At 36.9% G+C, this 25,322-nt stretch overlaps 1 protein-coding gene across 2 annotated transcripts in view; it reads right to left on the bottom strand.

Annotated features, from left to right (window-relative positions):
- GTDC1 (glycosyltransferase like domain containing 1) overlaps positions 1 to 25,322 on the bottom strand; it is a 359,684-nt gene that overhangs the window by 249,295 nt on the left and 85,067 nt on the right. For both annotated transcript variants that reach the window (XM_060152957.1, XM_060152956.1), the window contains exons 3-4: positions 18,336 to 18,503; positions 13,431 to 13,604 (exon numbers count right to left, since the gene is read on the bottom strand). In XM_060152957.1, the coding sequence (XP_060008940.1) occupies positions 13,431 to 13,604; positions 18,336 to 18,503 (342 nt within the window). The remainder of the gene's footprint in view (positions 1 to 13,430; positions 13,605 to 18,335; positions 18,504 to 25,322) is intronic.

Here is a 25,322-nt window from a genome sequence, read left to right as displayed (position 1 = left end):
CCCTTCTGTTAACACATTCTTTTGTTAAGCCATTGCTGTCTTTTCCAGTCAATCATATTTTTCCTGTAGCTAAGTGCCCAGTAAGACTGATTGGACTTGGGGGCTCCAAACGTCTCTCAACCATCCACTTTTAGACGATATTTCAAGGTGAGCTTTGTTCACAGATGACCAATCTCATGGTAATAATCTGCCATACTCTTGAGCCTATAATATACTACCAGGCTCATTAACCCTTTTAGTTCGCAGACTGTGTGTTATTATACCCATTTCAGAGGTAAGCAAATAGCAAGCTTTTAATAAATGATGGGTGAACAACGGGATGAATAAAATCTCAAAGAATTAAATTACTGTTAAGTATATTTTATTGTATCTAATTATTTTGAAGCCCATTTTTAAAGAATTTCCTATATAATAAAGTTTATTTATTTATTTTTTGCAGTACGGGGGCCTCTCACTGTTGTGGCCTCTCCCGTTGCGGAGCACAGGCTCCGGACGCACAGGCTCAGCGGCCATGGCTCACGGGCCTAGCCGCTCCGCGGCACGTGGGATCTTACCAGACCGGGGCACGAACCCGTGTCCCCTGCATCGGCTGGCGGACTCTCAACCACTGCGCCACCAGGGAAGCCCATAAAGTTTTTTGACTGGAATTTCTTAGGGAATAAGCCATTCTGGGTGAGAGATTATTCCGGTAGCTTACTGTTGAATGGTACATTCCAAGCTGTTTATTTTTTAATGGAAAGTTTTCTAAAACACCCCCAACATTCTTTACAAGAACACTGTACTAAAATGACTTCTGTACCCACTCACCATTCCACACACCAGTACCACAAGGAATGCATATGTTTTATAGGTGCCAGGCAGATGTGGACAGCGGCACATGTGACTTTTCCTCTTGTGTACTCACACTGCTAAAGTATTGCATTTGGCTGGTGTGATGGGGACTGACAAGATATAAGACAGTCCCTACGTTTATTTGAATTAGTAGTAAACTTTAGATCCTCAGGTATTCTATAAAATTACTAGGGTTTTCAGAATTTTGTCCCCCCTTACTTTTCAGCTTGGAGTCATACTGAATGGGCGACCTGTCAAAAATCCTGTCAACTGAAAACCACAATGGTGATGATGGGAATCATAATAAAACCACTAACATTTACGTAACACTTATTAGGTTGTAGGCACTGAGCTCAGTCAGCATATGGTAGTAATTGTTTCCCTCCTCCTAATAAGCCAAAGATACAGGTACTATTTCAATTTCCATTTTACAGACGGTAAAACTGAAGCTCTGGGAGGTTAAGTAATGTATTCTAGGCTGAACAGTGGCAGCAAGTGGTAACAAGCCAAACAAGAATCCCAGTACACCATACTGCTGACTACCAATTTTTATTCAACACTACCTGGAATGGAATGATTTGAATAAGTGATTTTTAGAAAGATAACCAAAGTTTGATCCTTTAAACATCAAAGTCATTTACTTGAAATCTTTCTAAATAATATGCATTGCATATAGCCCTCCTGTAATAAACAAGAGTATATAACGTAACTCGTTCTTGCCTTGATGGCTTTACACTAATGATCGTTCACTGTGCTATGGGAAGCTTGGCGATGCCCTTTGAGCCTGAAGAGGGAAAGAAAGCCTAAGCAGACCTTTTGCTGTGGTTTGAGTTTGTCGCATGACATTCATCTCTATTTTGCGGCAGCCCTGCTCCATGACTCCCTTTGGGTTGATGATGCAATCCCTGAGAACATTCTTGGATTTTTAGTTATTTCTCTACCCTGTGATCTGTGACCTTTGCTTCTGACCTCCCAAATCTCTTAGGACAGGACTACAAGGACCTAAAAAAATGTACATCAAATCTCTGATGTAAAATCAACTCAAGTGTTCTCTATACGTGAGGAGAACAGGGGTAAATCATCCTATAACAAAAGGATAGGCTTTTGTTGTTGCTGCTGAATTCAGAGTGCTTTTTTGAGTGACGTTACTATTATTACCTAAGTTGATGAGAGCAGAAATCTGTTATAATTAGGCATTAACATGGATAATAATTTCTTTAAAAAGTACATTTGAAAAAGCAAAAGTTCGTTCTATGTAACTTCAGACCAACAGAGGGATGGTATATATATGCTGAAACCAAACTCTCTTCTCTTAAGGGGAGTAAGAGGAAGATGGTTACAATACAATCACAGCATGAAAGATTTGCATTAGATACAAAGGAGATTTCTTGACAGTGAGTGGTGTTAAACATTGGAATGATTTATCAAAAGTTTTTAAGTACACTGATTCTATAAAAAAAATTTTTAAATGACATTCAAAAAGAAACACATTTTTACATTCATTTTGGAGAACCAAAATAATTGTTAGCAAATATGGAGATGTTTAAATTTATAAAACCCAAACTTTTCTTCTTCTACTTCAGACCTAGATTAATATTAAAGAAGACAGTACCCACACTTCATTACTTCATATAGCAAAGGTGGTAGTTTTACTAATACTCTAACACTGATACTTTCTCAAAATATCTGAGAAATATGACCACATGTGGTAAGAAGATTAAGGTGCTTCTGGCAACCCCCCCAGAAGCAGAACTCTTGACTACAGAAAACAGAAAGTTTTCAGTGGGGAGCCATGGGGGCTGCCTTCAGTCTTATCAATCTACAGATTCTCAAATTACAGATCTGCTGTTGTTTTCTGACACATCTGCTTTGCAATGTAAAATAGTGTTTTCTTTAATAAGAATTCTTCAAAAAGCCCTTAGGCTCCTTGCCTTTGTTTGCACAGCCTGCGAGTTTTCATTTAAAATTTTCACACTGTTTTAAAAATTCTCCTTTTTTTGTTTCTAAAATAGGCAAAGTCCATAAACCTCTGTTTGGCTTCATATCTTAGCTACATGGAAAAAGGTGGAGAGAAATGTTCAGAGAAATTCTTAAAGTTTCAGTAAATGAGATTACTTCAAATGACCAACATTGTTCTCCTCTCTCCTTTGCTGTCAAAAATCACTCTTATTCAACATAGTTTTGGAAGTTTTAGCCACAGCAATCAGAGAAGAAAAGGAAATAAAAGGAATCCAAATTGGAAAAGAAGAAGTAAAGCTGTCACTGTTTGCAGATGACATGATACTATACATAGAAAATCCTAAAGATGCTACCAGAAAACTACTAGAGCTAATCAATGAATTTGGTAAAGTAGCAGGATACAAAATTAATGCACAGAAATCTCTGGCATTCCTATAGACTAATGATGAAAAATCTGAAAGTGAAATCAAGAAAACACTCCCATTTACCATTACAACAAAAAGAATAAAATATCTAGGAATAAACCTACCTAAGGAGACAAAAGACCTGTACGCAGAAAATTATAAGACACTGATGAAAGAAATTAAAGATGGAGACAGATGGAGAGATATACCATGTTCCGGGATTCGAAGAATCAACATTGTGAAAATGACTATACCACCCAAAGCAATCTACAGATTCAATGCAATCCCTATCAAACTATCACTGGCATTTTTCACAGAACTAGAACAAAAAATTTCACAATTTGTATGGAAACACAAAAGACCCCGAATAGCCAAAGCAATCTTGAGAAAGAAAAATGGAGCTGGAGGAATCAGGCTCCCTGACTTCAGACTATACTACAAAGCGAAAGGAATCAAGACAGTATGGTACTGGCACAAAAACAGAAAGATATATTAATGGAACAGGATAGAAAGCCCAGAGATAAACCCACGCATATATGGTCACCTTATCTTTGATAAAGGAGGCAGGAATGTACAGTGGAGAAAGGACAGCCTCTTCAATAAGGTGCTGGGAAAACTGGACAGGTACATGTAAAAGTATGAGATTAGATCACTCCCTAATACCATACACAAAAATAAGCTCAAAATGGATTAAAGACCTAAATGTAAGGCCAGAAACTATCAAACTCTTAGAGGAAAACATAGGCAGAACACTCTATGACATAAATCACAGCAAGATCCCACCTCCTAGAGAAATGGAAATAAAAACAAAAATAAACAAATGGGACCTAATGAAACTTCAAAGCTTTTGCACAGCAAAGGAAACCATAAACAAAACAAAAAGACAACCTCAGAATGGGAGAAAATATTTGCAAATGAAGCAACTGACAAAGAATTAATCTCTAAAATTTACAAGCAGCTCATGCAGCTCAATAACAAAAATACAAACAGCCCAATCCAAAAATGGGCAGAAGACCTAAACAGACATTTCCCCAAAGAAGATATACAGACTGCCAACAAACACATGAAAGAATGCTCAACATCATTAATCATTAGAGAAATGCAAATCAAAACTAAAATGAGATATCATCTCACACCAGTCAGAATGGCCATCATCAAAAAATCTAGAAACAATAAATGCTGGAGAGGGTGTGGAGAAAAGGGAACACTCTTGTACTGCTGGTGGGAATGTGAATTGGTATAGCCACTATGGAGAACAGTATGGAGGTTCCTTAAAAAATTACAAATAGAACTACCATATGACCCAGCAATCCCACTACTGGGCATATACCCTGAGAAAACTATAATTCCAAAAGAGTCATGTACCAAAATGTTCATTGCAGCTCTATTTACAATAGCCCAGAGATGGAAACAACCTAAGTGTCCATCATTGGATGAATGGATAAAGAAGATGGGGCACATATATACAATGGAATATTACTCAGCCATAAAAGGAAACGAAATTGAGCTATTTGTAATGAGGTGGATAGACCTAGAGTCTGTCATACAGAGTGAAGTAAGTCAGAAAGAGAAAGACAAATATCATATGCTAACACATATATATGGAATTTGAAAAAAAATGTCATGAAGAATCTAGGGGTAAGACAGGAATAAAGACACAGACCTACTAGACAATGGACTTGAGGATATGGGGAAGGGGAAGGGTGATCTGTGACAAAGCGAGACATATATACACTACCAAACGTAAGGTAGATAGCTAGTGGGGAGCAGCTGCATAGCACAGGGAGATCAGCTTGGTGCTTTGTGACCGCCTGGAGGGGTGGGATAAGCAGGGTGGGAGGGAGGGAGACGCAAGAGGGAAGAGATATGGGAACATATGTATATGTATAACTGATTCACTTTGTTATAAAGCAGAAACTAACACACCATTGTAAAGCAATTATACTCCAATAAAGATGTAAAAAAAAAAAATGTAAGAAGGAGGCAAGCAGAGATGCTCTTCATATAACCCCTCTTCCCAGGAAGTAAAAATCTATGAAATGAGGAAACTCACAGGTAAAATCCACTCTTTTGGCCTTCCCTGGTGGCGCAGTGGTTGAGAGTCCGCCTGCCGATGCAGGGGACACGGGTTCGGGATCCGGTCCGGGAAGCTCCCACATGCCACGGAACGGCTAGGCCCGTGAGCCATGGCCGCTGAGCCTGTGCATCTGGAGCCTGTGCTCCGCGACGGGAGAGGCCACAACAGTGAGAAGCCCGTGTACCGCAAAAAAAAAAAAAAAAAATCCACTCTTTTATACTCTATTGCAACTCTGACAATCCAATATTATGGAAAATAGGAATATATATATAATGAAATGGTCACAGAAACATATGAAATTTTTTCTTAATAATCACAATGAGGTTGATACTTGATGTTCTCTGTGTTGACTGAATTGGACCTGAAACCCAGATAAGGACATATTTCTCAACCCAAAGTATACACGCTTCTATTAGCTCCAAGTCCAAACTTCAGCTCCCAAGGATACAGTATATTCATTCCCTCATGAAAAAATAAAAATAAATGAATGATTTTTTTAAGGCCTCCACTGGAAACACATACGTTTGATCTTTTTAAGTTAATTATGTGTAACCATAATAAAAAAATTAAACTCATTTTTCACAAAATAATGGGACAGAGGAGGCAGGCAAATGACAAACATATACAAGTATCAGGCCTTGACAGCCTGAGCATTTATCTCTCTTCACCTTAAATCCAACTGAATGCTATTTGAAGCAGATGATATCCACTTTGAAGCTCCCTGATGGAATTCCTCCAGAAAACATGATCCTTTTCAAGGATAAGGGATGCCACTTTGTAATTCACTGTATTTCTACAATTCATTCTTATGTGGTCCAGTTTGTTGGGGGTGGAGATTATCTAGTTACATAAAAATCATGGATATGCCCTCAGCACCAAATCTTACAAGAGAGACAGATGGAAGAAGTCCGATGCTGTGCAGATGTATGTAGTCAGCTACATCCTTTTAATCTAATATGATGGATCGGGGACTGTCCTGTAAGACAGGTGTCATGCTATAAGCTAACTTGTAAGAGAAGAGAGTTTGGATAAATGACAAGATACCTAGAAATTGAAAAAATAAAATAGGGCTTCCCTGGTGGCGCAGTGGTTGAGAGTCTGCCTGCCGATGCAGGGGACACGGGTTCATGCCCCGGTCCGGGAGGATACCACAAGCCGCGGAGCGGCTGGGCCCGTGAGCCATGGCCGCTGGGCCTGCGCGTCTGGAGCCTGTGCTCCGCAACGGGAGAGGCCACAACAGTGAGAGGCCCGCGTACCGCAAAATAAACAAATAAATAAATAAATAAATAAAATAAAATACTTTTCTTATACATGAAATAATGGTGTGAGTCTACAGCTGTTTCTTTGACATATTCTTCCTATTCTGCTTCTTTAAGCAAATTTTCAATTTGACTATGAGAATTCTTTCTTAAAATTGTTCATTCTTCCTTAAGTCAAGAAAAGCATGATCTCTTTTTCATAAGGAGTTAACTGGACTTGGGTTGAGGTTCTATTCTGAGCTTACTGGATAGAAAGCGACAGGGCCAGGATTCACACTAGGGCTTTCGGCTCCACAGACAGTTCTCCATTAGGACGCTCAACAAATATATTTTTTTAAATTGCTCATTCCTTTTCAGGTGTCCTCTTTTTCAAAACTTCAATCTTTTGAAAGTCTGTTTTCTAAGACCTTGTGTCCTTTCTTTCATAACATTACCATGACATGTTCCCTTTCGCTCAACATTTCCATCAATTCTCTTTTATAAATCATTTGTTCTTCACTGGCCAAAGTCACGTACTAGGGTCCAAAACCTCTTTTCGGGACAGGCAGTATAGAAAGACTTTCAAGAGGTTGGGTTCTAAAATAGGGTAAAAAATGTGTTTGATTTCTACCTATACCTTTACTATCTATATGAGTCTAGGCAAAAAGCTACTTATATTTGTATGGCTGGGTTTCTTCAACTATAAATGGAAAATATCTTTTAGAATTGTTGGAAGAATAAAATGCTAAAATATGTATAATATGCTTAGCATAATGCTGGGCTAAAATAAGACTCAGGAAGGTTAGCTGTTATGGTTAGCTCTACCTTCTAAAGATGACATTGTCAGAAAGCAAGTTGCAAATTCCTCAGATGTTCCGATTTCATAAGACTGAGACCTGTGCAAAGGTCTGGATATATAAAATTCCCTAGTTCTACTAGGCTTTGCCTTTATGACAGTTGCATGATCTAGAGTAGGAAAATATTGGCTTCCTCTAGTCAACATCTAGCTCAGTAAGCTGCAGAATTGCTCCCTTTTTTCCTCTCCATCACACACCATCAGCACCATGGAACTCTATGTGAAATTTGCCTTCTTGAAACGCACAGTAAAAATTCCTTCATTTTCAATCTAATCTATATCCTTTAACACAAAATAGTCATCCTCTTCAGTACATTCCAGTAGTGAGTCTCATCCCACTAAGTCTTGAGATCACATTTATCTTTTGGTATGCTGCAAACTGAATATCTGTATTTCTTCAAAATTCATATGTTGAAATCCTGACTCCCAATATAATGCTTTTAAGAGATGGGGGCTTTGGGAGGTGATGAGGTCATGAGGGTGGAGCCCTCATGAATGGGATTAGTGCCCTTATGAAAGACAGCTCAGAGAGCTCCCTTGCCCTTTGTACCACATAAGGACACAGTAGGAAGACAGCCATCTATGAATCAGAAAGCAGGCCTTCACCAGACATCAAATCTGCCTTGATCTTAGACTTCCCAGCCTCCAGAACTGTGAGAAATAAATTTCTGTTGTTTATTAGCCCCCCAATCTATGGTATTTTTTATAGCAGACTAAAAGGACTAAGACATGGTATTAATATTACAAAATCTGTTTTGTTGACTACCGATCATCTGGCAGGCTTGGATGCCTTCAGTGCTGAAGGAGCCAATATATATACACCCTAGCAGCAAACGGAGATACGGTACATGAAAAGGCTCCAGTCAGAAAAATCCAAAAAAGGTGTCTTACTGAAATGTTCCCTGGTCACCTAAGCTTACAGACATTGCAACTGCATGAAAAAGGGTTAGATGTTTATTATCTTCCTTTAGGTGAACATGGTTCATGTACATCCTAGAGTAAGGCATGACATTTAGCTCCATTTGCTGTCATTTATAATTTCTGCCAAAAGTGGGTTATGAATTTCCCTATATTCTTAAAGAGAATTTACTGGCTACCATTTAATCTTTCTTAATAAATCACAGTTATCCATTTGATGTACAAGCTGTACAATCATGGAGGAATGTCTGCAGGGGTTCATCCATGTGTAGAGTTGCCTGTACTGCCCTAGAATGGCTCCAGGCTGCCATGCTTTTTCACTTCTCATGTATTTTTTTAAACAGTTTATCTCTCTCCTCCCTTGTTGTCAAGCTGTCAGTCAGCTGTCACTTTTCACTGCTGTCAGTGAGCCTGCCTTTATCGCACCCCCAATTTGATGCTGCTAATCTGCTGTCAGCTGAAAAATCAGATAATCAAGACCTCTGAAACTGCATTCACAATAAGTGGTGAGCTGAGCACTCGATGGAGATTCTGAGATAGGAGTTCCAGTTTCTGCTCTGTCTATATCTAGCTGTGTGATTACCAGAAGACACTTAACTTCTCTGGGCCTTGATGCCTTCATCTTTAAAATATGGAGCAGAGCCTCTGTGTGTGTGTGTGTGTGTGTGTGTGTGTGTGTGTGTGTGTGTGTGTGAGAGAGAGAGAGAGAGAGAGAGAGAGAGAGAGAGAGAGAGAGAGAGAGAGAGGGAGAGGGGGAGGGAGAGGGGGAGGGAGAGGGAGAGGGAGAGGGAGAGGGAGAGGGAGGGAGAGGGAGAGGGAGAGGGAGGGAGAGGGAGAGGGAGAGAGACAGAGAGAGAAAGAGAAAGAGAAAGAAAGAGAAAGAGAAAGAGAAAGAAAAAGAGATCTCACCTAGACTTGAAGGTTGTTTCTCTCCCTACCAGAAAAAAACATATGAAACTTTTTTGTGAGTTAACAGAATGCAGGGTGGGGCACCACTGACCCTTTAATTGTTGAATTCAAGGATAATTTTAGTCATCACTTTATTTAACCTCACTCCTCTGAATTCACTACCAATCATCTCCTTAAAACTCTCTTCCCTTTATTCCACAGGATAATTCTCTCATTGATGACCTCCTGACTCTTTTATCTTTTCTTCTCATTTCAATCCTGGGCTCTTCCTCCACTAACCCCTTAAGGGTCAAGAGTGGGAAAGGCCAGTCCAAAGCTAAAGATCAAGGTCATAAAGAGAAACCGGCAACACTCCTGAGAAGCAGCACCTGTGTCCTGGAAGCCAGCTTGAAGACTGTGTCACGGTGTGCCCAATGCTGCTGATGTGTGACGTAAGATGAGGACTGAGAACTGACAACAGGATTTAGAGGCATGGAAGTCATCAGGGACCTCGACAAAAACAGTCTCAGTGGAGTAGCTTGAAGAAAGAAAAATGGGAATGAAATTGGAAACAAGTGTAAACAACTCTTTCAAGAGGTTTTGCTACTAAGAGAAATAAAGAAATGAGGTAGTAGCAGAGGATGAAGTGGAATCAAGAGAGAATATTTTAAAGATGTAAAGCAAATAGCATTTTTTGTATGCTAATAGGAACCATCCAGAAAAGAGGAAAATGGATGACGCAGATCAGAGAAAAAAAATTTGCTAGAAAAATAATTTTTAGGTATGCAAGACGGATGGGCTCCAGCAAAGAAGTGGAAACAGGGCCTTAGTCAGAAGTAAGGTCAATCCATCAATAGTTACAGGTGTGAAGATAAAAAAATATGCACCCAGAAGCACATAACTGGGTAGATGTAATGGTGGCAGCATATAGGAATTCTCTTCTGATTGTGTCTATCTTTTTCAGTCATGATCTGAGAAGGAAGACAGAAGATTTGGTATTAAAAGCTTACAAAGAAAGGAAAATGCATGATTAGTTACTTAGAAAAGGGGAATTATGGTACACTCGCCATGCAGCTCAACAGGTCCATGTGGATTTAGGGGTCATGAATTTAGAGTAGGCTAATAAGTACGGCTGGAGGTTTTCCTCCTAATCAAATATGAAAGAAAAGGTGCAAAAGATTTGAGAGTACACACGAGAAAGGAAGTATGATGACAGAATGTGGAAGTTAAACTGGAGAAAGAAGGAGGAAAATTAGGACAAGAGAAGAATGAACATAAGGAGCTGGCTCCTTACCATCAATGGATGCTACAGGTTCTGGTGAAGCCAAAAGGCTGCTTGAGTCAGGATGATAAAAAGAATATATAAAGGAACCTCTTTATTTATATTAGGCTGTTCCTTTGGCAGAGCATTTCTTTACTTTCATGTGTTAAAAGAGGGCAAAGGGGAAGACTGTCCTTTATATTCAGGTGGCAATAAATGTGCTAGGTTATAAAACAATGGGGATGAAGGAGTTAATAAGATGAATTAAACTTTATTAAGGTTCTGTTATGTGCCAGGCACTCGGCTGGGCATTTGGCACACATTATTTCATTTAATAGCTACATCATGCCTATGAGGGGATAAGGTAAATATAATCATAACCATTAAAGAACCTACGCTCAGGGTCATTACACTTGCACAGGTCATAGAGCTAGTAAGTGGCGGTCAAGACTCAAATATGTGCATGCCTAACTACAGTATTTAAGAGCTTTCCCACTTCAAAATGTTTTAATACATATAATGAAATATTTTCAAGTGAATATTCTTTCTTGCTACTATTTTTCTGGTCTTTGAGAATGAGGCAGTGGAGGGGTGAGGAAGGTAATAGGTACAGCAGGTACTACAAGCCCAATATTGAATTTCTGTATGACAGACATGCTCTGAGTTTTAACAGTTATCAACTTTATAAATCCTCAAATATTTTGCTGAAATATGGCTTTTTCCCTTCCCTGATTAATATACCTTATATTATATATTATTAGAGCACATTATATTAATAATTTAAGTATATGTTCTGCTGCTTTGTTTTTAAATTAAATTTGAGAGAGAGAAAGAACCGTTTAAAATTTTTTTTTATTTTTAATCACCTTGGTTATTTTGCCTTTGGAATTACTAAATATTTTTCAACATCTCAACAAAATAATACTCTTTTAAGACTGCAGGCATTAGAATGATTGTCATTCATGCAAATAATCACTTACTTACACTATATGAGTTTGGGTTAGATAAAGCAAATTACCATTTGAAAATAATTCAAATAACACTCTGGGCTAAGACCTTGCTTATGAATGTTATCTTGGCCACAATATTTTTTAACCTTCTTCCATTTAGCTAGATTTATTTATGGTAATACAGTCCAAATTAATAAACTATTCAATTGCCACAGGTGTATTAAACATAGGATGTTGTAGGACTATATCAGATGCAAGTGCATTTTAAAACATACTATTTATTTGGAATTCTATAGCAGTAATAATTAAGATGTGCTATAACTACCTATTCACTTACAGATGTGCATTTTGACAATATATTATTATATGAAAAACTTAAAAGCATGTCAAAAAATAAGGTTCAAAATATGATCTAAAGCAGCAGTCCCCAACTTTTTTGGCACTAGGGACCGGTTTCATGGAAGACAATTTTTCCACGAACCAGGGGATGGTTCAGGCAGTACTACGAGCAATGGGGAGCGATGGGGAGCGGCACATGAAGCTTCGCCTGCTCGCCCGCCACTCACCTCCTGCTGTGCGGCCCGGTTCCTAACAGGCCCGGGGGTTGGGGACCCCTGATCTAAAGTATAAGCTGTGTTCTAGCTAATCACAGATCTAAAGTATAACAATCATATTCTTCAGAAGTTGACATTCTCTCATCACACATATGAAAATTATATATTACAAATACATATTATATACATATTTACATATATATAAAAATCAACTGTGATCTTAGTTTCACTTAGCTTTATAGTTTTCAAAACTGTAAATAAATCATTAAATATTTTTGACAAATGACCTATACTGACAGGAAGATTAGATAGTTAACAGAAAATTTAATCAAAAGTCATAGAGTCTAAATTTTAATACAGTCTCTGACACTAATCAGCAGTGTGAGCACAAGCCAGTCTGCTTCTCCGGCCTTCTGTTTTCTGAACTCCATAAAGTAAGGATCAGGCAAGTTGTTCTAACTTAAATTTTATGACTCACTAGCTTGATTTGGTATTAGGCAGATTTTTCTTCAATGCAATATTAACTAGTCAGACACTTAAATCAGTATTAGGGGTGTGGAAGAGTGGGTGTCCCCACAGCAAAATCTGGGTGAACTCAGTTAGTCCAGAACCTAGAGACTAATGCTGACCTCCTGCATAGCATATGTGGATATTAAATTGTCTCCTGCCTTCATTTCAAGGCTGGGGAAGAAACAGGTGTCCCTGAACTCTTTTTAAGGACACAGTCAGTTACAAAACAGCAGCATCCCCAGCTAGTATGATTCCCATTGAAGTAAACTTTCTATTCACAAGGGGAAAATATTCCTGGTGGTAGTAAAAACAATTTTGCTAGGTTTAATCAAAAGTGAAAAGGAATTCTAGAATGTTCCCTTTGAGCCACATCATCCATTGCTGATTCAGGGTGGGCCCAGCAATAAGGGTAATAAAAAATATCCTTAGTGACTGAGAAAAAGAAATGGCAATTAAGTGCATTTGCAACCCAATATAGAAGACCTAACTCTTTACTAAGATAATATAAATAATAAAAACTGGGAGAAGGGGGAAAAAAAACCCAGAAAAAACAGCATGGGAAATGAAAGTAATCTAAGCAGTAAAATTTAACACTGATTTACTTAGAAGTTACTATTATACATATAAACCAATAGGCATAAGCTGAATACAAAGGTTGAGACCTATGCTTGACAATGACTTCTGTAGCAAAACAACAAATAAATAAAACAGTAAGTGTTAAAAGCCAAAGCACCTTGCTTTGGCAAACAAACAAATAAGAGAAAAGAAAGGAAAAACTCAGTATCAGAATTAACCATTCAGTGACAGGTTGGACACATGATTATTTAAAATCTTTGTAAATCACAGCATGGCGAAATAGAACTTGATTCTCTAACTAATCATGCTTACGCTGAAAAGTCAAAATTGGCAAGAACATCACCGATTTTTACACATTTGGGAAATAATTTATGACACAATATTGAAAATGGAGTTAAACATACTGACCTGCTCACATCAGGAAACCTGATGGGAAAGTAAATAACTTGGCACTTGGGTCTGATGACGCTTTCCAGATCTTTGGGTCTGTGATCAGGAATCAGCTTCATGAATTTTCCAATAGAAGTAAGAAATGACTCCATATTAAAAACCGAGTTGAATACCACCACATCAGCCACCAGGCTGCAAAGGGAAAGGATAAATGCATATGGTGAGCCCACACTTGTTCAGTTATTTTTATAAGCCTAAGACTTCTTTATTAATCAGAGTTTATACTGCACCTTGGGTTTGCAAAGAACTCTGCACTTCCTACCAGTATTTATCAAAATGACTCTAATAGATAAGTTAGTTTCATTAGCATTATATCAAGGGAAGGTAGATTATTGGCATCAGAGAGGAAAGGCAGGAGAGGAATTAAGTGATTTAATGGGATCCTATGACACTTCAAACCAAAGTATTGGGTTGGCCAAAAAAGTCCGTTTGGTGTTTTCCGTAAGATGGCTCCAGTAGCACTTTAGTTGTCTTCAACTTCATTCGAAATAATTTTGTTAGATTGCATTGTGACAGCTGTCATATCAGCGTGCCTTTAAAAAAAAAAATCAAAATTGGTGAATTTCTGTGTAGCCATGTTAATACTGAAGATGGGAGAAAAAAGCAACATTTTCAGCATATTATGCTTTATTATTTCAAGAAAGGTAAAAACTCAACTGAAACGCAAAAAAAAAAGGTTTGTGTGGTGTATGGAGAAGGTGCTGTGACTGATTGAACATGTCAAAAGGGGTCTGCAAAATTTTGTGCTGCAGATTTCTCACTGGACGATGCTCCATGGTCCAGTAGACCAGTTAAAGTTGACAGCGATCAAATCGAGACATTAATTAAGAACAATCAATATTACACCATGCAGGAGATAGCTGACATAATCAAAATATCCAAATCAAGCGTTGAAAATCATTTGCACCAGCTTGGTTACGTGAATCGGTCTGGTGTTTAGGTTCCACGTAAGTTAAGAGGAAAAAAACCTTCTTGACCGTATTTCTGCGTGCGATTCTCTACTTACATGTAATGAAAACGTTCCGTTTTTAAAACAAATTGTGATGGGTGATGAAAAGTAGATACTGTACAATAATGTGGAACAGAAGAGATGGTGGGGCAAGCGAAATGAACCACCACCAACCACACCAAAAGCCAGTCTTCATCCAGAGAAGGTGATGTTGTGTATTTGGTGGGATTGGAAGGCAGTCCTCTATCGTGAGCTTTTTCTGGAAAACCAAACGATTAATTCCAACAAGTACTGCTCCCAATTAGACCAACTGAAAGCAGCACTCGATGAAAAGCGTCCAGAATTAGTCAACAGAAAACGCATAATCTTCCATCAGGATAACACAAGACCGAGTTTCTTTGATGACCAGGCAAAAACTGTTACAGCTTGACTGGGATCAAGCTGATTCATCGCCGAATTCACCAGACATTGCACCTTCAGATTTCCATTTATTTCGGTCTTTACAAAATTCTCTTAATGGAAAAAATTTCAATTCCCTGGAAGACTGTAAAAGGCACCTGCAACAGTTCTATGCTCAAAAAGATAAAAAGCTTTGGGAAGATGGAATTATGAAGCTGCCTGAAAGACGGCAGAAGGTAGTGGAACAAAACAGTGAATACGTTGTTCAATAAAGTTCTTGGTGAAAATGAAAAATATGTCTTTCATTTTTACTTTAAGAACCGAAGGAACCTTTTGGCCAACCCAGTGTACTTTTCCGCAATGCCAGGAATTTTCAATATTATCACCAAGTACAGGAGGACCTTTTTCTTTGTGGCCCAACTACCCATGTTGGGTTTCTATGTCAGTGATGTACTTCGTTTTACACCACAGTACTGAGAACAGAACACTTGCCATACTTTTCACTGCCTTCAAGGAGATTAATCCAGATAAAGCTATTTCACACTAAGAGCATACCTTCATAACATGTAGTTAAAGTCTATTTCTCATTTTAACCCTTGCTTCAAGAAACTGTTAGGTTTTTTAAAGTTCTGAGACTACACAGGAAGGATTATATAGAAACTCTACAAATAACTTATTTTTTTATTATATAGATTTGGAGTAGTCAGAGAAATAGAAGAAGTTGGTGAAAATGGATCCAGAAATCCGTACCACTAGGTCCTACTGATTACATAATGTATTATAAAGGACCACAACACCATGGACCTTCAGAATTAAACGAAAGAAATATAATATTCGCTGTTGCTTTTGATGCAAAGGCTTGATCCTCTCCTTAGTATTTTTTTATTAAAAATAATCTAAAATACATAGTTAGAAGGAAATGTAAAAACAAAGTTTATGTGTCATTAATATGTCAATAGTTTCCAAATTTGCCTATAACATTTTCTTGGAAACCAATGAACACAAATGATAACCATGGGTGAGCTGGATAAACAGGAATATGTACTATGTTCCCTTTATGAATCAAAAAACCATTTTAATAAATCATTGTTTTGTTTTTTAAAATAACCCTCTTTGCTTTAAGCCATGATTCAGTGTCTCAGTGTCACTGGATCTCAATAAAATGCATACAAATGCTTTGATAAGAAGGTATACAAGATCAAATAGAAAAAGCAGTTAGTCTTATTTCACCCTGTAAAGGACATCAAGGAAACTGAAAAGAAGACATGCAAGCCCACAAGACTGTAAAACACAAATGAATAAACAGAGCTTATAGAGCAGGAATACCACAGCAAGTCCTCAGTTTAGTTTAATTCACATTTACTGAGACAGTCAAAGTTTCTATTATCAATACATAGCGGAATGAAAAACTAACGAAAGGAATGTTGACCTGCCACCACTATCTGCCCCCACTCCTGCAAACTTGTTTTCCCATACAAGTATTTTTTGTTTTTTTAGTTGCAACTTAGTGCAAACTTGGGATTAGCAGTGATTACAACATGGATAATACAAGAGAGTGTCACAGAAGTGCTGACACAATATCAAGCAATAAGGAAGCCAATATAATAATATACCAAAAGTTGAAGGATGTTTTACAGCTAGTCTGTTTTCACCATATGTCACATATTGTAATAGTGACCCACAGGTCATAATACATAGTTATGGCATGTGTTCATCAGTCAGAGGGTTAGTGAAACCTCTATTTAAGGTGAGTGCTTATGTCGGTCATCTCTGAAGTCCTTAACTGTCACACAGTCAAGAAAGAAACCTGACAGTGCCAACAAAAGCAGAAGTCAGCAAGAAAACTAAAGAAACATTTTAAGAAGCTGGAGTCATACTTTTCAAACTGAATCTGAACAGGACTGCTTTCTGACACTCTTATTTTTCCTCTGGACGACTGCAAGCCAGTTTTTTTCTCCTTAAGAATCCCACCAATGATCAAGCCCACTTCTTTCTCTCCAAGCTCGTCTATCAGTTTACGCTCTTGAGAAGAGCAATGCTGAAAAATTATATATAAGCTTTTATAGTCTCATTCCCTCTGAGCAAAGCAATCTTTTCTGAAACAGAGAGATGAGGGGTAGTAAGCTAAAAATTTCTTTAGCCATCTGCCCTCAAACGGCATTCAACCCAACTACTTATATTCTTAAAAACCCAGTTTATGCCAAATTAAAGTTCCAAGATAGTTTACAGAAATATTCTTTTTCATGCATTTCCTCTCTGATATGAGTGGGTGTAACTTCCATTAACTTTAAAGCCACCCATAAAGGGAAAAATAGACTTAATTTTTTTCCCCAGTTATTTCTCACGGGTAATAAACACACACTATCTGAGGAAAAGAATGAGGCTAATTCAAGAAACCAAAAGAATATTACAAATGTTTTCCATATTAATAAAGCACAAAATGATTTTGTTTTTGTTTTTGAAACATATTTTCCCCTCTGTTTCAATATAAAATATTTTAATTTTATTATGAAATTTTAAAACGGTTGCTTTTTTTATGAGACATTTGATGTGAAGCAGCTCCGCTCTATTTTGATAGCGCTGCTACTTCATTTGAAGCAGCTTGTAAAAATGATTGCAGGAAAACATTTACAAAATGCTCAAAACACTGAAGTATTACCATCTAGCTGTTTTTCTATGTCAGTGAAACTATGGAATATACTTGCAAAAGAGCTGGGAGTCTGTTTAAACACATCATCAATCCCAGTTGCTAATAACTATTAAAAAAGGTGAGTAAACTGAACCCAATCACTGCCAAACTGACTCCCTTTGAGTGTTGCAGTTATGTGGATGGGATCCAATAGCAAAGCTGTTTCAGAGCTGTTATTAACTTCTTTCATTAACTAAGCTTCAGGAGATACACTTTGTTGAAGTAACAGTAGAGAAGGACCATCACCTTTGAAATGTCATGGTATTTTAAGGCTATGCAGTTTCAGAAGACTCAAGAGGGGAAAAAAAACCTCCTAAAGATTCATTTTCCATAGTTTTCTCTTACAAACAATAAGGAAAAAAAGGACAAAAACCCCTTGCTCCATTATGCTTTAATTTTTGTTTATTCCTCTGTAAATTTCTATTTTGATTTCAGCTGGATACATGGAAAGTAGCTGGTAAATAAAAGTTGACTAACTGTCTTTTTCTAAAAGTATGTCTCACACAGTAGATGATGGAATCAGGGGCTGAAGAAGGTCCCTGTCACCCCTTTGATTCTATTTTGAATGTTGCAGAAAATACAGTTAGATAATTAGTTCAACATTTAGATTGTAACACATATGTATTTTATAAAAGGATTAGCTGTTCTCTTATATGTACATATTGCAGAGGCACAAGTAATTCCTACCATGGAAGGTATGTTTAAACATTTGCTCCTAATTTAAGGTATTTTTAAAATAAGTGTACAGGAGGTCTCCAGATTTAAAAGCTAACTATAAGGAAAAAGATGGCAAACGACTAAATATAATGATACAATCTATACCTACCATGAGAGAATTTGGTTGTATCCATATTGGAAATCCCTCTCCTGACATTTCTTGACAGGATATACCAATTGGTTCTCATGGAAGTACAGAATCTTTTTCAATTTCCCAAGGTCAGGCCGAAGGGCAGCCAGTTCAGTCAGGTTAAGCACTGAGCTTGCGAAGAGAATCCTAGGAAACAAGGAAATTAGGGTTACCACCCCGAGCATACTTGAAGTGGGCATCCTGTGCCTTCTCTCCTCTTTCCTCATCCTACCCCAAGGAAAACATATCCCCCATAGGGACACATCAAGAGTTAAGCCTTAATACCATGTAGCAGCATTCTAAGTTTTGATCTCTTAAAAAGCAGCTGCTAAGAACTATAAAAGCCCTGAATCTCATTGGTCTTCTCAGCTCAGTTACTGAGAGATGCAAAAAAAAAAAAAAAAAAAAAAAAAAAAAGCTGGATGGATTTTATTGAAAAAAGCCTAGAAAAGCTCCATCTGAAGGACAAATGGAACAAAGATAAGGCTGACTGGGGAATACTTTGCTTGCCAGTTTCATTACACTTTACTTCTTTATGCAACCAACTACTGAAATTCAATATATGAGCAGGAATGGCACGTGTTCGTGTTATGACATAAACCCTTTTGATTTATGCAATAGACTTATCTAGTGAGGGCTTTTTCTCTTGGCATGTTTTCTTATGCTCCCCTTTTAAATATTCTGCAATATTTGTAGGGTTTTTTCTTTTATATTTTCTTCTCGATTACTGGACTGCTAATGGCACCATATGTACACTCTGTAATATCTCTTATATAAAACATAAATGATAAAAATGAAGAAAGCCTGGTTCCTTGTCTTTGGGGGATAAAAAGGAAACTGAAAGTCTACCTATCCATGGTTATAAATGAAATAGTGTCTATTTACTCACTCATTCCACAAACATTTATCATAAATGCCTACTAGGTACCAGGGTCAAGCGAGGAAGAACAGAAAAGATGAACAAGACAGCCTGCAGAATGAATGCTGCCAATAACAGTGGCATGAACAAAGTACTAGAGGAACAGACAGACAACTGTCTGGGACAACCCGGAAATATTTCACTAATGAGGTGGCTAACACGTGTTGACACAAAAGAGGGACAAATTACATTCCCTGAGCAGCTGAGGACATTTAGATGGCACAATTTTGATGGAATGTCACCTTTATAACATAATATAGCATCATTTGACCCTTACAGCTTTAATTCTCATTCTAAAAAATGAGGTCCAAGAAGGTTAAGGGTTTTTTCTAGAATCACACTGGTAGTAGTGGCAAAGCAGAGATTCCCAGTCTTCTAAGCCCGAAGTACTATTCATTACACCACTGATACGAATTCGTTGTGGACCACTTACATTGCAAACGCTTTTTACTGTACTTAATAAATACAAAATAGCATCCTTGTTATTACCATGATTACAACTACTATAAATTCTCCCTTGCTGACAAGCCAAATGGCTAACTTCAGGTGTTTATATGATCTGCAGCACTAGCCTTCACATAAGAAGAATGATTACATAATAAGTGCATACATCATAAAGAGGAATTCAAGTGTCTTCTTCATGGGCTACAAAAGGCACATAAGACCAAAAAGCAGCCACCTCTCTAAACTCACATTGCTGTATTAATGTTATGGTTTATTGTTTTAAAGTAAAAAATCTTATCAAGGAGATGCATTTTTTAAAATTGTCTATTTGTACTCAACTAAAGCAAATAGAAAATTCATGTTCAGAAAATGTCCTCTATTTTTTCCAAAAATATTCCCACCACCACCACTAAGTATTAGCTTTTCTAAATTTTAGATTGAAAATTCTGAAATATGAAAATATTTGCTTATCTACAAATCTGATCTTTAGTAGAGAGAACAATAAAATTTAAACTCAGTCAATCTATATTTTCCTTAAAATAAAACGGATGGCAACTTGTGGATCAAGTTGAGTAATACACTCCCCTCTATTCCCACTCCCCAGTCCCAACATAACAAACTACTCCAAACAATGACTCATTGTTAATCATTAAGACCTGAGCAAACTCAATGTTTTTCACACACAAGGAAGAAAAACTCATTAACTGCAGCTTCCATCTATTCATTAATTATAAAAAATCGTACCCTTATAATGAAGAAATTTGGTAGACATCAACTTACCCAAGTGACCAAACTTAATATGAACAATAATGGGCCAAAGGGATATCATGTATTTCCCAATGTGATACACTGAGAAAGATAGAGATCACCAATTCCTGACAAAAATGCTTGATCTGAATTTGGTCATGAGGAAATAGCCAGACAAATATTCTGCAAAATAAATGGGCTGGATCTCCCAAAAATGTCAAGGTCATAAAAGGAAAAAAATCTAGAGTAAAGGGAAATAAAAAGACCCCCAAACAAAATGCGATGTGTGATACTTGATGGGATACTGAATGGGGAAAAAAATAAAAAACAGCTGTAGAAGATATAAGAACAACAGGGAAACTCTGAATATAAAATTGTAAAGTTTTATCAATCTTAAATTGAAGTGTATTGATTTTACTGCAATTATGTAGGAGAATATCCTCATTCTTAGGAGACACGTGTTGAATTATTAACATGTGAAGCGTAATGATGTCTGCAACTAAGTCTTAAATAGTTCGGTCCAAAGGCCACTAAAAACAAATATTCAAATATTCATAGATAGAAATAAATGTGCAAAATGTTAACATTTGATTAATCTAAATAAATGATATATTGTAACTCACTGATCTAGCCTTGCAAATTTTTAAGTTATACATTTATAAAACTACAAATTTGGGAGGATATTCATTAAATGGCAGTAAGTAGAAGGGAAAAATATGCCACATTCCATAAACAGTAAACCCATCATATATGTATTTCTAGTCAGACTCCAATTGTTCATTTCCTCCAAGAGAACTATCCTCAGGGTGGAACATCTGTAGCAAATGTTTAACTAAAGCAAGCCCTTCACTCTCCTCCTACCACATACCGCCTCTCCTTACCCTACCTACCAGCTGATCCACAATCAAGGAATCCAAATCTAAAATTGAGACTTCCAAATAAAAGCTCTCAAACGAGAGAATGCAATACATTCAGAAGTAAAATGGCAATGATTTTCATAATATTACCCATTTGGGACTGCCCACACCAACACTTCCTTCAGTTTGTTCAGTCATTAACAGGAAACTCATTTTATTTTTATAACTAATCTTGAAATAGCGCTCACTACTTCTAAATTGTGGGAATTATCTCCAACATTAGTAAAGCATTTCTCTTTGCTTTTTTGCTTGTAAAATGGAAGTTAAATTAGACAATAAGCAACTCCTCAAATAGTCAGCTCAATGACACCTAAAAAGAAGTGATGAAGATGCCCACAAAAGAAATGCAGGTAAGATTCATAGGCAATTTTTTCTTTGCCGTCCTCCATCAATTAAAAAAAAAGTGTATAATACAATGAATGACATAACTCAATCAGCAGCTAATCCCTAGGCTCCCAATGTTCATCTTGCCTCAGGTATTATTTAAGCAATAAATCCTAACAAGGTGAGCTTTACCATCCCACACTGTGTCTCTGGCAGGAAAGGGCACAAGGTGAAAGCAAAAACCACTAGGAACAAGATAATTCCTGACAGCTGCTGCTTGAGCACAAGTTAAATTGAACAGTTTATCTCAGCATGAAGATGTTATAAGGTTTTATGTTTAATATTTTTAAATTAACATAAAACCCAGAGAAAGCAGTTGGGCAATCTTTCACAAACATGACATACTACAATCACTGTATAAGCTGGATTAGTACTTATTACCATGCTACTACAGAATTAAGCTGTTTTTAGACCACCAAAGAGCTTTAAATTGCAACTTTTGTCTCTGTAAGAGAAACCTATATTTAAAATGTCTGCTAAATTCAAATTAATGGCTACATCATTAGCTTACCATCTCACCAAAAGCATAAGTAAGCTGCTATTATAATCGTCTAACCAAAACAGCTCTGTGCTGTAAAAGTACGTGAATGCCGTTCTAGGTATTTGGGACTGTATGCATATACATGCTTCAAGTATTTTCAATGCACATTATACCTACAATCTGAGTCATATTTGCTTAAGGAATCCAAAATCATTCAACACAATGAAATTCTAGATTTTATTTTTCTTTGATTCAGTATGAATACACTAGTTGTTTGCCTTTTATCCTATTTTCTTAATATGTCAAACGAGATGTTAAAATATACATAAGCACAGTAGGAGTGTGACTACTATTATCAAGATGCATACCTTTATACCTTAAATGGCATGAAGGGTCAGTGAAATGAGAAACGGAGGACAGGCATTCAATATTCCAACCACCACCATATACAATCTAGGAGAAAATCCTTCATGGACTAATTATCTCACTCTTGACCCATGAAGTTTTTTCAATAGCCCCCCACCTTCCGAAACCATTTATCACATAATGGGATACAGAACACAATTTAACACAGATACCAATTTGGGTTGTTATTTATACTTAAATAATTCCCTGCAGGACTTTCAACAAGGCTTTGACAGAAGAGTGAATGCCATCTTCCAGCTGTGTCACCTTGCTCAATACTTAAATTCCTTGTCTAGATACACGTTGCCCAGCCTCACCCCCTAAGTCTTTCTTCATTCTTTTGTTGCCTATCTTGAGTTCCTGTTCCTTGATATCTACTCCCAGAATTCTAGATCCTGTACTTTCTGTGATACAATATTTTCTGCAATGAAGGAAATATTCTATATCTGTACTGTCCAATACAGCAGCAACTAGCTACTTATGGCTATCAAGCACTTGTAGTAATAGTTAGTGTAACTGAGGAACTAAATTTTAAATTCAATTTGATTTAAGTTTAAATTAAATAGCCATAAATTAATGGGAAAGCACAACTCTGGATGGACCAGCTTCCCTTAACCCAACACTCCACCCATCCTACCTGAATGCAATTCCTCACTGAATTGATTTTCTTGTATAGACCCTTGATCTACTTGTGATAATCTAATTTCTAAGTTCCTCCTGATTTGCTGAATTTCACCTACCAGGGTCTCCAATTGTAGAATGCCAGAATGCCATTTTTTTCCTTCTGATAATTAGAAAACACATGTTCATTTCAGAAAATGTTTTAAGTACAAAAATTATAAATTAATTATCATGCACAACCACCCCAAAAGAGATGGCATTCTGGTGCTCATTTAGTCAGTATACATTGAGCATCTATTATTTGCAAGGTACTAGGCTAAATAATGGACCTAAAATATAAAACAAAGTAGCTCAGGCAAGAAGAAAATTGGCAGGCTGAGGAACTGAATAAGGACCAAAGAAGCTGGAGCAATTAATTCAATGAATGGCCAGAGAAGATGCTGAGGAAGTCTATGGGTCTTTATGAGACATGAAAATAATTTTGAATTTTATGGTAAGAGCAATGGAAAGAGAATGAAGGATTTTAACTAGGGAAATGACAAAATAATAAATGCATATTGGGTGAATTTACCTTTACTCTTTCACTTTGTAATATGTATAAACTATTGCAATTTTAATTTTTTTTGCTTTTAATACATGTTTTTCTATGTTAAAAATTATTTCTGAAACATATATTTTAACAGATTTCATGATACGATGTGTCATACTATCATTGACCCGAACATGATTTTTAAATTTTTAGATTCATGATTTTTAGATTTATTTAAATCCATAAAGTTTAAAATTTTTCTTGTATAATCTCTTGTATTTCTATTGTATCTGTTTACGTATTTCATGAAATGTTTCATTATTTTTTTAATATCAGAGAACTTTACTCTGCTGTATGGAAAACAGACTGTAAGGAATCACTTTGCAAGAAGGGAGAAGAGTAGGGAAGAGAAAAGAAATGTCAGTCTCTTGGACTAAAATGATAGCGCTGATGGTGCTGAGAAGCGGACTGACTGGGTTTTTGCTGATGGTGCTGTCCAGGTTTGCTGATGAACTGGATGTGAGAAGTGAAAGAGGAGTGCTATCCTTTCCTCTGCTGTATCACTCAATGTAACAGGAGCTCAATGATACATACATGCATACGTGAAAATTACTCCCAAACATTTCAAAAGTCTTCGGCTTAAATATATATTTTTAATTTATAAAAACCTGTGTAGAAAGTTCTAACATTTATTAATCATTGATATACAAAATTTCGTTTTAACTATGCTCTAGTTGTCAGCTACTTTATCTTAATTAGAACATTTCTATTACACGTTTAAATGCTATGGATTTTCAAAAACCTTGAAGAATGTGCGTAACCAAATGTTTCCATTTGCTAAAACAATTAAAAATTCAAGATGGAAGCATATTTAAAGGAAAAAGAAATGGAGTCATTTAATTTCCTAGGTTCTTGTGGGGGGTAATTTACAGGCTAACACAGTATCCAGCTTCCCAATAGCTGTCCCATGATGTAGCATCAATTAATAGGTCAGTTTTTCCACCATGTAATGTTCCTTTCCTGTGCTTATCATGATGGCTAGGAGATCACAATGTAAAGAACACTTGTCCAGAAGGCAGGCAATTGAGGTCTGTAGGTAGCACCTGCCATTGAGCAAAATCTCCAACTGGTTTCTTAACATCTATCCACTCTACAGTCATCAACACTCTGACCTGCCTTACAGATGCTTAAGGAGACAAATTACATAACACCTGTGGTGCTTTCTTAGCTACCAGTGCCACTTAAATTCAGGTATCTCTTAAATTACTCAAGCAAGCTCTCAAGTGTTTTAACTCTTGGTATCTGACATAGTATCTAATCCATAAAAGATACTTAGTAATTATGTTTGTAACAAGAAAGGAAGAAAAGGAAGGGAGGATGGGCCCTATTATTGAAAAAAAACATAAATAAACTGAAATTTTTACTGTGTACAGAAACATTTTTTATATATTTTGGGACTAGCATCTGTTAAGAGTATTCTTGTAAGACACAAGGTACCATGAACCATTCAGAACGTTTA

Source organism: Lagenorhynchus albirostris, chromosome 6, assembly GCF_949774975.1.
Source record: "Lagenorhynchus albirostris chromosome 6, mLagAlb1.1, whole genome shotgun sequence".
Classification (NCBI taxonomy): domain Eukaryota; kingdom Metazoa; phylum Chordata; class Mammalia; order Artiodactyla; family Delphinidae; genus Lagenorhynchus; species Lagenorhynchus albirostris.
Note: the sequence above shows the minus strand (reverse complement) of the source record. Positions and strands in the feature narration are given on the sequence as shown.